At 35.2% G+C, this 12,861-nt stretch overlaps 1 protein-coding gene across 2 annotated transcripts in view; it reads left to right on the forward strand.

The window, feature by feature from the left end:
* The window catches only part of RALGAPA1 (Ral GTPase activating protein catalytic subunit alpha 1), a 115,439-nt gene that overhangs the window by 40,373 nt on the left and 62,205 nt on the right, over window positions 1–12,861 (forward strand). Inside the window, exons 18-25 of one of the 2 annotated variants that reach the window (XM_065752798.1) lie at window positions 394–1,962; window positions 3,864–3,988; window positions 6,073–6,289; window positions 7,135–7,335; window positions 7,408–7,584; window positions 10,741–10,893; window positions 12,405–12,598; window positions 12,743–12,841. In XM_065752798.1, the coding sequence (XP_065608870.1) occupies window positions 394–1,962; window positions 3,864–3,988; window positions 6,073–6,289; window positions 7,135–7,335; window positions 7,408–7,584; window positions 10,741–10,893; window positions 12,405–12,598; window positions 12,743–12,841 (2,735 nt within the window). The remainder of the gene's footprint in view (window positions 1–393; window positions 1,963–3,863; window positions 3,989–6,072; window positions 6,290–7,134; window positions 7,336–7,407; window positions 7,585–10,740; window positions 10,894–12,404; window positions 12,599–12,742; window positions 12,842–12,861) is intronic. The other variant, XM_065752806.1, reaches the window with a different exon arrangement.

Raw genomic sequence — 12,861 nt, forward strand, 5'->3', positions numbered from 1 at the left:
ATGACGGAGTAGTACTGTTAAGCTAATTTATATTACAGGTAAACATTTCTTCAAGGTAGTTGGAACAATATTGCTTGAATTATTGAACTTATTGGCACAGCCCTAGCTTTAACTGTTATTTCCAAACGTTCCATGGTCTCACTGTTTGTTCTCATGCATGTTAACATTTAAAACTGTTCTGATGGTCTAACTCATTTATATTGCATTCTGTACTGGATACTGTGCGTTTGTTTTTAACACTCTAGTACTGAAAAAGTATTTTCATTGTACTTAATTAAACAAGGCTCTGGACTTTTCTGGCTTTTTCAATCACATAATTAGAATGTAGCAGTAAATTATTTTTGTCTTTCTATATAAATTCTGGTTTGTATTACATACACTTTTTTCCTACAGACATTGATGATGCTCAAATTCTTCCACGTCCACCTCGAGTCAGACATTTTTCACAGAGTGAGGATGCTCCAAGTGAAGTTTTTGGTGCATTAAGTGAGGAACAACCACTGCCACGAAGTAGCAGCACCTCTGACATCCTGGAACCATTCGCAGTTGAACGAGCCAAAGGTGCAGTTCCTGTCATTGACAGTTCATCCCATCACGCTCCAAGTTTACAGAGTTCCACTGAGACCTCTACAATGCATAGATCCACTGAAAGCCATATTACTGATTCAAATAGCAGAGAGTCCTCCTTGGAAGTTGGGGATAGTATTTATGACCATCTTTGTCATTTAATAGGGCCAGTAGAATTTGCAAACACAACCTTTGAACAAAACCAGTATGTTGACCTTGAAGGTGAAGATGATCTTCTTTCCTCTCTGAGAGAATATCTTAAAGAAAAAGAAGAACTTTGCGGTAACTTTGAGATAGATGAATGTGAGGCGTCTGCTCACGAAGGTGATACTTCAGTAAATAGGAATGATAGATTACCACTGGATGGATTAGAAAATAGTGATCAGACTGGTCAATGCACGAATAGCATCACTGTTGCAGAAAAACCTGATAACCCAGAGCTGCACCTAGAACAAAACCAAAGTGGCCTTATAAGTAATATTGCACCTTCTCAAATAGACATTTTTGCAAGAAATGAAGCACTCGATAAAGTCAGACAGTTAAATATCGATAAACAGTGTGAAGGTCTGTTTGATCATGGGCCAAGTAGTCCTAGCATCAAAGAAGGAAAAAGATATCTATACAGGCAAGCAGCCACTGAAGCTGATATTGATTCAGCTGTGGAAGCAGCATTAGCTGAGAAGCATAGAAGTGTTCAGTTTAACGAAAAAGTAACCAACTCATGTGTTACGCATGCAAAGAAAATTCTTCCTAAAGCACAAGTTAACCCTCAAATGCCTCACATCACGGGTACAAGCAAGCTGTCACCAACTAAAAGGAGTATATCTGAAACAGTAACTCATAGGGCCAAAATCATGAAAATAACAACTAAAAAAAGAAATAGTGTTCACGTGACTTTTAGGCCATCTACAGAATCAGTTCAATTTTACAATCCTCTTGAGAACAAAGAGGCTGCTTGGAAAGCAAGACTTCGTAAACTTAGTGGCTTCAGTAGTAGTGGTAGTGGTAGTGGCAACAGCAGTACCAGTACAAGCACCAACTCATCAGCTGCCACAGAGCTGGTTAGACCTGGAATATATAGACCTCTAGATGCAATCAATGCTGCTTCACTTAGTAGCAAGCAAAGTAAGGAAATTATGGAAACTCCAGCAGCTGTGCTGCAAAAGGAAGGTATTGCTGTTAATCAGTTCCATAATCGTAATGCATTTAGATCGTCAGGTCAGGAGTCAACGCAACAGCAGGGCTCCCTGGGTGGTGTTTATAAAACTGTTGTACATGCTCTTTCGAAGCCGAAGGCAAATGTTTCCCCACAGAGGCAGAACAGAATGCCAGCAGAGGCTCCACTGAGGGATCTGTACAGTCATGTAATGGGCTATTTTGGAAGGAAAGCTGCAGGTGAGCACTGACAGTGTGCAGGGTGCAAAAGGAGAAAGGCAGCACCAAGTTTGGCTTAATGCAACTGAAGCAAGCTCTGATAAGCAATCAGAAGGCTTTGGGATGATCACTGCTTTTCCTGTTTGGTTGTGCATGCGCCTGTAGCCAGCTGATTTTTCTCCCAGCCTAAGTTACTTTTACATACTTTAAATTACTAATTTTCCTTTTAAAGATATTTGGTTGAACCTCTTTGCTGCTGAAGTCCATCAGGTTAGGGAAGAGGAAGAGACAGTAAATGACCTAATGAAGACAAAGCCTTGAGAATTTTGAAGTTTCATCTACTGTACAAAGCCTCAAAATTCAGCGTACTGAACGATTGGCGTGTGCACATTATATCAGAATGTACTGTTCTGCTCCAACTAGTTTATTTGTCAGAAATACTTGGCTATCTACCAGCTAGGTAGATAGACCGATTATATTTCTGGTTCATTTAGTGTATTTTCTTCCTCCTCCTATCCCCCTCCTCCTTATCCTCCTCCAAAACAAATAGGCCCCACAAATTTACATTTGATGGTCAGTTTAGATACCCTTTTTAAAAGCAGTTTTGAGCAGAAAGCTGTTACTGGAATGATTTTGTTATGATGGTTCTGTGAGAAGTCGAGGCTTTGTGTGAAACTTTTTGAATTCTGCTGTAGGCCTTTCTGTATACATTTACAAAATTCATACGGTTACATCTTGGCAACATCTTTCATTGCTTTTTTTATTTCTTGGAACCGTGAATGTTCACGAAGGTCTTGCTTACTTTGAGACCCCCGTGGACCGATCAAAAAGAGTGCTGTTGCTCCAATATCCATTAGCTTAGTTCAAACCATAAATAACCTTAAACGAACAATAAATTAACTTTCAGCAGTAATGTAGGTTTTCTTTTTTCACCTTGTTACACGGCATGATTAACAGCAGATTCTGTAATGCATCCTGCGTTGAGATGTTAATGCCACCTGAGGGCAGTCTGTGAAAGCATAGCACCATGACAGGTGGGCAGTGATGTGATTGTCATGTTCCTCAAAAAAGTTTTTTGCTTTTCTGCAGAATATCAACTTCTGAAAAAGATATCTAGTAAGCATTTTATTTGAAATCCATAAAATCTAGCAGAGCCTCAACATTAGGATAAACTAAAACCCTATTGTGGTCCCATGAGGGAGGACCCTGAGGGAAAAAATTTTACAGAGAAAAAATTAACTGAAGTAACTTGAAAACATCAAAGGATCATGCAGTTATTTGTAGGAGCCACAGTCAAATACAGAAATATAATTATTTCAAAATACAAATTAATAATTGAGTGGACTTAATTAATTGTTCATCACCATTGACCATCCAGAGATTGAGTTTTCATTCCAAATAGTAGCACGTTATTTTATTACATAACATTTTTAATTTGTACTGTTTATATAAAAGGTATACAGTGCCACATTGGCATTTGTCATTATTTTATATTGTAATCTAGTGTGCTTTTCCTACTACATTGCTCTTCATTAAGAATGCAATGAAGATGAAGTACCTGTAGGAATTGTATAAAAATTTTAGGATTTTTACGTTTTTGTGCGTGTGTGTGATATGGAGGAAGAATACATGCTGTATCCTTAAAGCAAGCATTAACAACCTTAAGTAGTGCTTACCTGTAAGCTTTCTTGCTCTTAAAGTTTTTACTGGAAATTGACTAACACCTGCTTAGTGGGACGAAGTGGTTTTACTAATTCCTACGGTAGAATCTGCTTAAAAAGTGGGAAAGTCTTAAAATGCATGTTTGGCGATTTTTCATTTTTAATTTCTATTTATTAGCAGGGCTTCTTTATTTGTTATCTTTTGTTTTGAATACGTGTTGATGTGTTCTTTACTATATACAGTTATTCATTTGCTTTTAGCTAATAGAGAGGACATGAGTCAAAAGCTGCACCCTATTGATAGTGATATTGGCAGTAGCAATACAAATGTTCCTGACCTCATGGATGAATTTATAGCTGAGAGACTCCGCAGTGGTAGTGCACTGGTAAGCCTTTAAACTTTCTATGTTATGATACGTAAGTCTGCATGTATGTGTGAACGCTTATATAGTTTTTGAATGACTATAAATCAGTTCACTACTTAGTAAGATGTTCATCTTACTCTGGATATAATGCATCAGTTGGCACAGGCTTATGTTATTTTGTGCATATTTTATGTCAGTTCAATTAAAATTTCATTCTTCAAGGAATGCAGAAGTAGCTGTCAGATGGGTATTCTTATTGAATTAAATGGTTTTAATTGCACCTGAAAAGATCTTTGTACACAGGCAGTTGCACGACAGATGTTTACATTAAAATCTGCAGTCCTTAGTGTGTTGCTGTATTTAGGCACCATAGTGGAGTACAGGAGTATGGAACTATTCTCTACAATTTTAGGTAGTGCAACAGACTACAAAACTACATTGGCATTTTTTTTCCTTTTTTTTCACTTAGAAATGAATAATTTCTTCTAAATAACTTTCTGTTGTATAACATCTTTATGTATTATTTATTCCTACACTTTTCAAGCAATGTTGTTGGGGTTATCAATCACAATGAAAAATGTCAATAAATTTTAAGTCAGTAATTTCTGGTTACCTTTGAGTACTTACCAAACAAAGGTAGAGATTTGAGTGTTCTAAGTGTTAAGTGTCAAAGAAGCGAGAAATATTTAAAAAATGTTAAAAATGAACTGAATGGATAATAATTGAAATAATTTAAAAGCTGTGTAGTTTTAGGTTTGTTGTTTTTTTGTTTGTTTGTTTTTCTTTAAGGAAAAGAAGGTTATCTTAAGATGTGCTTCTGTAAAAAGTTTCCAGTGAATATCTTACCTGTGCTAATAAGGAACAGATGATGATTCTTCAAAGTGATTGGAGAAATTAATTAGTTTATCATCTTTGGTAGATGGCAACAGAGGATTTGTAGAATTTGCTCAAATTTATGCTTTTTACTCGTTTTGAATTTGTGTTTATCAAACTTTATTTCATCTTGAGTTACAAGATGAAAATGCTGTTTTGAAATATATTAAATATTAACTTCGGGCTGCAATTAATAAAATGGAAGTAATCACCGCTGACCACAGGGGAAGAGAAAAAATAAATAAATAAACAGAGAAGGAAAAGGGAGCACTGTTCATTTTTGCATAGATGGGCAAGAATATTGATTGTTAATCAGTATTCAAAAATACTAATAAGCATATAAAAAATTAATACATTCCTGAGGTAGCAAAAAAACAAAACAAAAAAACCAAAACAGCCCAAGGTAAGCTTGAATATGCATTTTAAAACTTGCCACTGATGTTGCAATCTTGCTGGCAGAGAAATGGATATTCTGTCTTATAAGTTGGTACTGGTACTATTTATTTATTTATTTTACTTTTAGGTTGCAATCTATTGAATGCTAAAACCTTGTATCTTGTCAGAATTGTCAGTCCAAGTAAATAGCTAATTTGTAGCAGGAATTCAAAAGGTGAAGTGAAGAAACTAAGGGTAATGTAGTTCACCTTCAGTCCCTTAATTTTCAGTACATAAAGGATTCAAGCTGTTTCATAAAAAGGCTTATCTATGTTTATTTTAGTTTCCTCTGGAGGAAACAGCCATACTTTTTAGTGCCCTTTCTGCTGCGTGCAGTGTCCTGCACGAAAGACTTAAGTAGAGCATTATACGTTTACATGAGCAAATATATATGTGTTATTTCTTCTGTCTGCTGTCTTTTTTTCGTCTTAAATCAATGCTAAGGTTTTGGCTTAGGCATAAGAAAATTAATGTGTGAATTAGGAACATTCTTTTACTTGTGTACATTAAACTTTTGCTTATGGCATCATAGCCTATTGACCAAAACTCAGCAGATTTCTTGAAATCTTTTTTTCAGCATATGACTGAAACCAAGGTTAACAGGATTTGTTTAGCAATTTAGAGGTTTTAGCAATTTTAGAAAGTCTTGGCTGTGTAGGACGATGACACTTTTTGTCTTACGTGCTTGAGAACAATTTGTTGTATACTGACATTTGTGAATGTGTGATTGCTTTTCCCATTATAAGTAAATAAGCCATCCAAGATTATAAAATACTTCATATCTCTTCAATATTTAGAATGTGACAAGAAGAGGAAGCAGTCCTGGCAGCCTGGAAGTTCCAAAGGACCTGCCTGATGTATTGAACAAACAGAACCAAATGCGTCCTATAGATGACCCAGGCGTGCCTTCCGAATGGACGTCACCTGCTAGCGCAGGCAGCAGTGACCTCATCAGTTCAGATAGCCACTCGGACTCGTTCAGTGCTTTTCAGTATGATGGACGCAAGTTTGAAAGCAAGTATACTTTTCCAAAAGTAGGAACATTTTTGATTGACTGTTTATGAACTTCGTTTTCCTAATTTTTGTAAGTTAAATGCCACTACTCTTCTGTAAAGAGAGCATATCTTGATTCCTCATTGATATTACTACTAATTTAATGGAACAAAGCAGAATTCATGAGAGAGGCTAACATTTGTATAGTAAACTAGTTAGCAAAACAGCACTGAAACACTGCCTTACAAAAGTTGAACGACAGTGCTTAGTAGCTAGGAAGAAATACTACTGTCTTTGGAGTTTGTCTGCTGTGCACAGAATATAAAATTGAAAGATTGCTTTAGAATTTATTTTAATTCTTCTGAAAAAGTTTAGGTAAAATGTAAAGAAAGTCATCGAATATTTTTACAGTGGTCTTTGTGTAGCTATAGATTAATAAAGATACTAAATGTGTTATGGTAAAATAACTATGCTTTTTTAATGACTTAATTTATTTTTAATAGATTTCTTGCATCTGTTCCTATTTTATATTTGTATGAAGGAATTATTGTAGTTTCTTAGAAGTATGATTTCTTTGTATTTCATAAGAGAGTAATACTATTGATTTGGTAGAAGAATTTATTGTCTTTCTATATGTATTATGGCTATGAGATGGTAGGTAGCTAAGTGATGCTAAATAAACTATGTTTCAATGTGACATCTCTTAAGTGTTGAGAAAGCAACTTGCCAGTATACCATTTGTCATAATATTTTTAGTTTGAAGTTAGTACTCTAATGTACAAGTTGGCTATTTCTTTCAGCTTATAAATTTTGCAAATAAATTCCTTAATGTAATTTTCCATTATTTTTACTTTATTCTCATTTAGGTACACTTACAGCGACTAAGCAGAATACAGGACATGCAATAGGAATGTCTTCTCCAGAAGTTCAGTCGCAGTTTTGTGACAGAAATGAGAATGTCCATAATAGCCAATTACTTTCTGCTTTTACATCTTATGTAAATTGTGCAACAGTGTGTTGGAAGCATAGGAGATGTACATACAAGTTTTACATGGAGGATTTTGGAGGTGCTAGGCTTTTGTCTTTTATATTAGTGGTATTTTTAAGTTATCAGTTAATACAGCTCTTTCCTCATACAGATTTCAGCTTTGGCACAGAGGCAGGGACACCAGCTTCCACTGATGTTGATGCAATTTCAGGACAACAGCAAAGTGCTGAGGAACAAGAAGTAGCCAGTCTTACTACACTCCACATAGATTCGGAAACAAGTAGTCTCAATCAGCAACCGTTGTCTGCTGAAGCTGCAACTGTTACTGGTAAAGTAGTTAATAAATAAATAATCATTTGTTTAGAAAATTTCCACCCATCCTCAAGAGTTAAAGATTCAGCTTCTGCTATGAATCTTTATTCTGTATAAGAATTTTTGGATTTCAGTTATTTTTCATTGCCATTGAACTGATGGGTGAAATTATAAATGGAAGATTTTTGTCTCAACTAGTTACCTTTATAATCCTTGGCTTGGTGCTAAATCTGTTTTAAATCCTTAGTGAGAAAATCTGTAACAATTATTAAAAAAAACTGTTAGCACATAATGTAAGCTGGATCTTACTGGATTTTTTATATTACTGTAGTCAAGCTGCTAATTTTCAGTAAGCTGTATTTTCTTGAAAGGCTTTGCCACTGCTTTCAAACTAGTATGCAGCATTCATATGGGATTCCTTTGTGTACAGTCATCCTATCCTCACTGTATTGTCTGTTGTGAAATTTGACAGCTACGTAATATGCAAAATGTTATTGTGACTTGTAAGATCAGTTTCCATTTGTGTCACTTATTTTTCTATTAGTATTTTTCCTTTTTTTCTCATGAAATAGCCCTTTACAAACTAAATTACAGTTTCACAGCCTCAGTCAGACTTGAGGCTCCACCTATTTGTTTTACTAATATTTCTTGAGAAAGAGGGAGAATAATGGTTAGACCAGCAATTATGAAATGATGCAGGTAAGCCAACTCGAATGGGCTGCTCTCTGAAAGAGAATATCTTCCTTTCTGAGGAGTGCTTAGAAGGAAGATCTCTTACTGTACTTTGTGAATATCCATAGACATAATATCCAATTAGAGGTATCCATAGACATTTTTATATTTATTGTTCCCTAACTGTTGAGCACTGTCATGCCTAATAGAACTGTAGAACAAGTACTGATTTATCTGTGACAGCTTACACATATATAGTTTCTGTTCTCTGTGACAAATCAAACTGCATTTTCAGAGATATTTAAGGACAGTCTTCACTTTCTTGCAACTATTTTCACATTCAAAAATTGCCTTTCTGTTGAAAGAAGCATGATAATAGCTATTTCAGCGTTGTTGTTTAGCTTGTTCAACAACAGCTTGACTTTTCTTCCCTTTGCTGTGTATTTGTTGAAAGTCCTCACAGAAAATCTGGTGTTTTTCTGTTTGTTTGTATGCTAATAACTTCATTGCTGTTTGGTTGTTTTGTCCAAGTTTGCATTATAACTGACAAGGTTGCAATTTATGACTGAGTTGTACATTGAGAAAGTTCTGTGGCTACCTTTTCTTGTTGTTTGGACCACTGTTTTAGAGAGGTAGCTTTAGTGTGTCACTTGCATTTAACTTCACTAAGTTTCCTGAGGAAGCAAGATCTGTGCAGTTTTACCATCCATTCAGTGCCCCACAAAGTTGGAGCCCATTGTCTAATTCCTGTCAAATTCACATGTAAGAAGAAAACAGAGAGTTTCTTTGAAATTTTTTCTTTGAAAGATAGGCAGCTGTGTAGTGTAAACCACATGCGTGAAGTGTCACACAATAGGGAGGCTGCAGTGTGAATTCATTGTTTTAGTTACCAGAAGATCCCTGCAGAAACAACTTAAGACCATTGCGTCAAAGCTGAAAGCATGTGTACTGGAGTACTTTGATGCTTAGAAGACTCCAGTAGATCATCAAATTTTACACCATTCTTTCTGTCTATTATTTTCTATCATATAAAATCTCTTTCCTTCCCTCCCCTCCTTTTTCCCTCCCACTTTCCTACCCCATCACTCTTTTCCTCTTTCTCTTGAGTTATTTCAATTCCTCCTCTCTTAGTGAACAAAATGGAAAAGTAGGAAAGGATTTCTTTGATCACTTTTAAATGTGTATTTTACACTAATTTTGTATGTTTAAAACAAGCAGTCAGCATCAGGTGGATGGTCTCCTATAATTCTAAGTGGAGAATATGGAGTGAAACAATATTCTGTGTGGAATAGTAGTAGAAGAGGAAAGGCATTGCCACAGTTTGTCATTTTACAGAATTTGGTGTTCATATGTATGTATATCTGTCCTTCATAGATGAATAATTTAAACTAGTTCATAGGTTCAAATATAAGCTGCATTGTTTTTCAATTTAGTGGTGCAATTTAATGGTAAAGTTTGTTTACCATTGTTTCTCTTCTGTTAACGTTTCATATTTTCTGTCAAGTTCTTTAATAAGTTTAATTCTCTTCCAAAGAAAGAACATTTAACAACCAGTAATTTGAGAAAATTACTATTTTTAAGTGCCTTGCCTTTTCTTTTATGTCCTTAGAGTTTAGCTTATCTCTAATGCTGAACTTCACACATCATTGTAGTATTTTTTGGATCAGTTACACTTTTCCAAGAGATATATTTTTTTAAATTCTTCCACTTTAAAATATGCTGATATGTAGGGAACAGCTGTCTGATCATTCAGACTGAACTTGCTGTTTTGAAAGAATCTTTAAGCAAATTCAGAAAGTGGAATTTGTTTAGCAGAAGATAGTGCAGGAACAATATAAAAGTGCTTGCTGCTCCTATGTCAATATCTCTGTAGATTAAATGAAGTAGTTGCCTAGAGAAGTTACTCAGTGTTGATCATAGGAAGGTGCCTTCGCACACTGCCATTCAAAAAGCTTGTATGATTATTTTTCAAGTAAATAACATTCCTCTAACTAAATATAGAACGTTCCCCCCATACATTTTCTAATCAACAGGTAAACATCAAAGAATATTTGTCTCTGCTTTGAGCTTTGATTTATAAATCAAATTACACACATCCATAAACCTGGAAAAACTAGTTCCTGCAAAACTTCTGCTTAAATACTTTACTGGAGAGAAGTTAATGTAAAGGAATGTGTAGAGAAATTTGACTGATTTTGAGCACTGAAAGTGCTGCAGAATAAACAAATTTAAAATTATTTTGATTGAAAACAGAGCTCTGTTAATCTCTTCATCTATCTAATTTTGATGTTCATCTCTCACCTTTCCTGCATGTAATTTGTTGTCTTTTGGAGCATCATTCACAGGGAGATCTGATAGCAGTTCTTATATCATTTTCTTTTTTGTCCAAATTTGTTATATTAAAGTAGTTCAATTTTCTTTTATGTTATGTTTAGAAATTTCAGTAGCTCAAAAGAACAGAAAAGGCTTTTAAGGTAACTGTTAAAAATTGCATTTGCAGGCTCTGAAAGTGCTTCTCCAATCCAATCTGCTCTTGGATCCCGATCACAGACACCCTCTCCTGCCACTCTTCATGCAGATCATATTGAGCAGAAGGATCTGCAACTGGATGAGAAGCTTCACCACTCTGTTTTACAGACGCCAGATGACCTAGGCAATATCTGGAATAGAAAATATAAATATGTTTTTCCTTTCTTTCAAATGCAATATAGTGAAGTAGATAGTATCCCATTAGCTGAAGACAATCCTGTACAAAGCTATTGCATCCGTACTTGTAAAAATATTTAATAGCAGTTATTTTCTCCAAAAGCAAACAAAAACCTTTTTACATTTTGTTTTGCATTTCACTGGAACAATTAGCAGTGGATTTCTTAGTCAGTATATTTGTAATTGTTCTTTCTGATACACAGAGGTCAACTTATGTGGTCCTGCCATGGGCTGTTTTATCATTAACGTACTAGTAATAAGACTTATTTTTAAGTAATCTTTTTATTTCTTCTTTTCCCTTTAGTATTTATACAAATTTTAATTACTTTAACTATCCACGTTATTGAATTTTAGAATACATTTACTTTGTAAATACAGGGTCCTCATTTCTCCCATATTTGTTCTCATGGAAACAGAAGAATGTGTGATGGGTATTTTAGACCCTTTTTTCTTTAAAGTAGCCTACTGCTGAACATAAATACCATCATTTTGCTTTATACTTTGAAATCTGCAACCCAGAAACTATCAAGGTCTCTACCACAGTGGTCCAGATCTTCAAATGAAGAGGCTATGAGATTAGGCTGAATTCAGATTTCATTTTCATTTTTTATGCCTGCAAGAAATAGGAGCTGCAAGATTTTCAGAAGATTAGCAAGTTCTGGTGCTGAGGTGCTTTTAAAACCTATGTGAGAGGTACAGAAGGAAGAATGCGGATACTTCGTTTTAAAACTGTGGTTCCTTGGGTATTTCGCTATGGCTGTTTAACTACCTCTAGTGTTAGCCATTGTAATGTGAGCCACCTTTCTACAGGCAAACTGGAACAAACAGATCTTCCACCTAAAAAAGACTGTCCATTCATGTAATGTGTAGAGATAATGTGTAATGGTGCATAGAAAGAACTAGGTGAGAGTTGGACTGATACACTAGGGTACTGAGTGTTGCCTCTCCACGCACACACATTTTCTGCATAAATTATGGTTGCCAGAGACAACAGTTAATGCCATCTTTCTCTTCCATTTAAAGTAAAAATATGTTGCTAGTAGATTCTAAGGAAAATCATCTTTCTGTTTTATTGGAAAAAATATATAAAATTGAAATGTAATTTTACTGGAAGGAGGCAAGTGGAATTCTGGAGATTTGTTGATGTCAAATAATGCAAGAAATTCCTTGCAAAAGGACTGGCCTTTTGAAGTCCATCAGGCTCCAGTAGTGACCTTGAATGTTACTTATGGAAAAAGAAATATATATATGAAACAATTCTTCTAGAGAATTTGAAAGTAGTTATGTAGTTAAACAGTTTCAATTCTGAGATGGCTTAATGGGTAAGAGCTATCTTACTCTAGAAGTCTTTTTTTTTTTTCCTCTTTCAGTTTTAAGGAAACTGTGTGTAATAGTTCTGGAAAAACTTTTCTTTCTCTTAATAGGTAGATCTCACTATGCTTTTTTCTTCCTTTGCAGAAACTAGCGAATTCCCCTCAGAATGTTGCAGTGTTATGGCTGGGGGAACACTTACAGGATGGCATGCAGATGTTGCTACTGTGATGTGGCGGCGAATGCTAGGAATTTTAGGGGATGTCAACAGCATCATGGATCCAGAGATTCATGCCCAGGTTTTTGATTACCTGTGTGAACTGTGGCAGAATCTGGCCAAGGTAAAAAAAAAAAAAAAAAACCAAAAAAAAAAACAACACACAGAACCTCTTATCCATGCTGGTTCAACAAAGAAGGATTTTCAGAGGGAAGAACCACCACCTGATATATTTCCCTTTTATTTTGTTTTCTTTTAATAATTGCAGATAAGAGACAATCTTGGTATTTCAACGGATAACCTCACTTCACCATCTCCACCAGTGTTAATCCCACCACTGAGAATTCTAACACCTTGGCTCTTCAAGGTAAATTTGAGCACTAAGCA

Source organism: Cyrtonyx montezumae, unplaced genomic scaffold (genome assembly GCF_038088225.1).
Source record: "Cyrtonyx montezumae isolate F1298 unplaced genomic scaffold, pur_monq_1.0 scaffold_10, whole genome shotgun sequence".
Taxonomy (NCBI): Eukaryota; Metazoa; Chordata; class Aves; order Galliformes; family Odontophoridae; genus Cyrtonyx; species Cyrtonyx montezumae.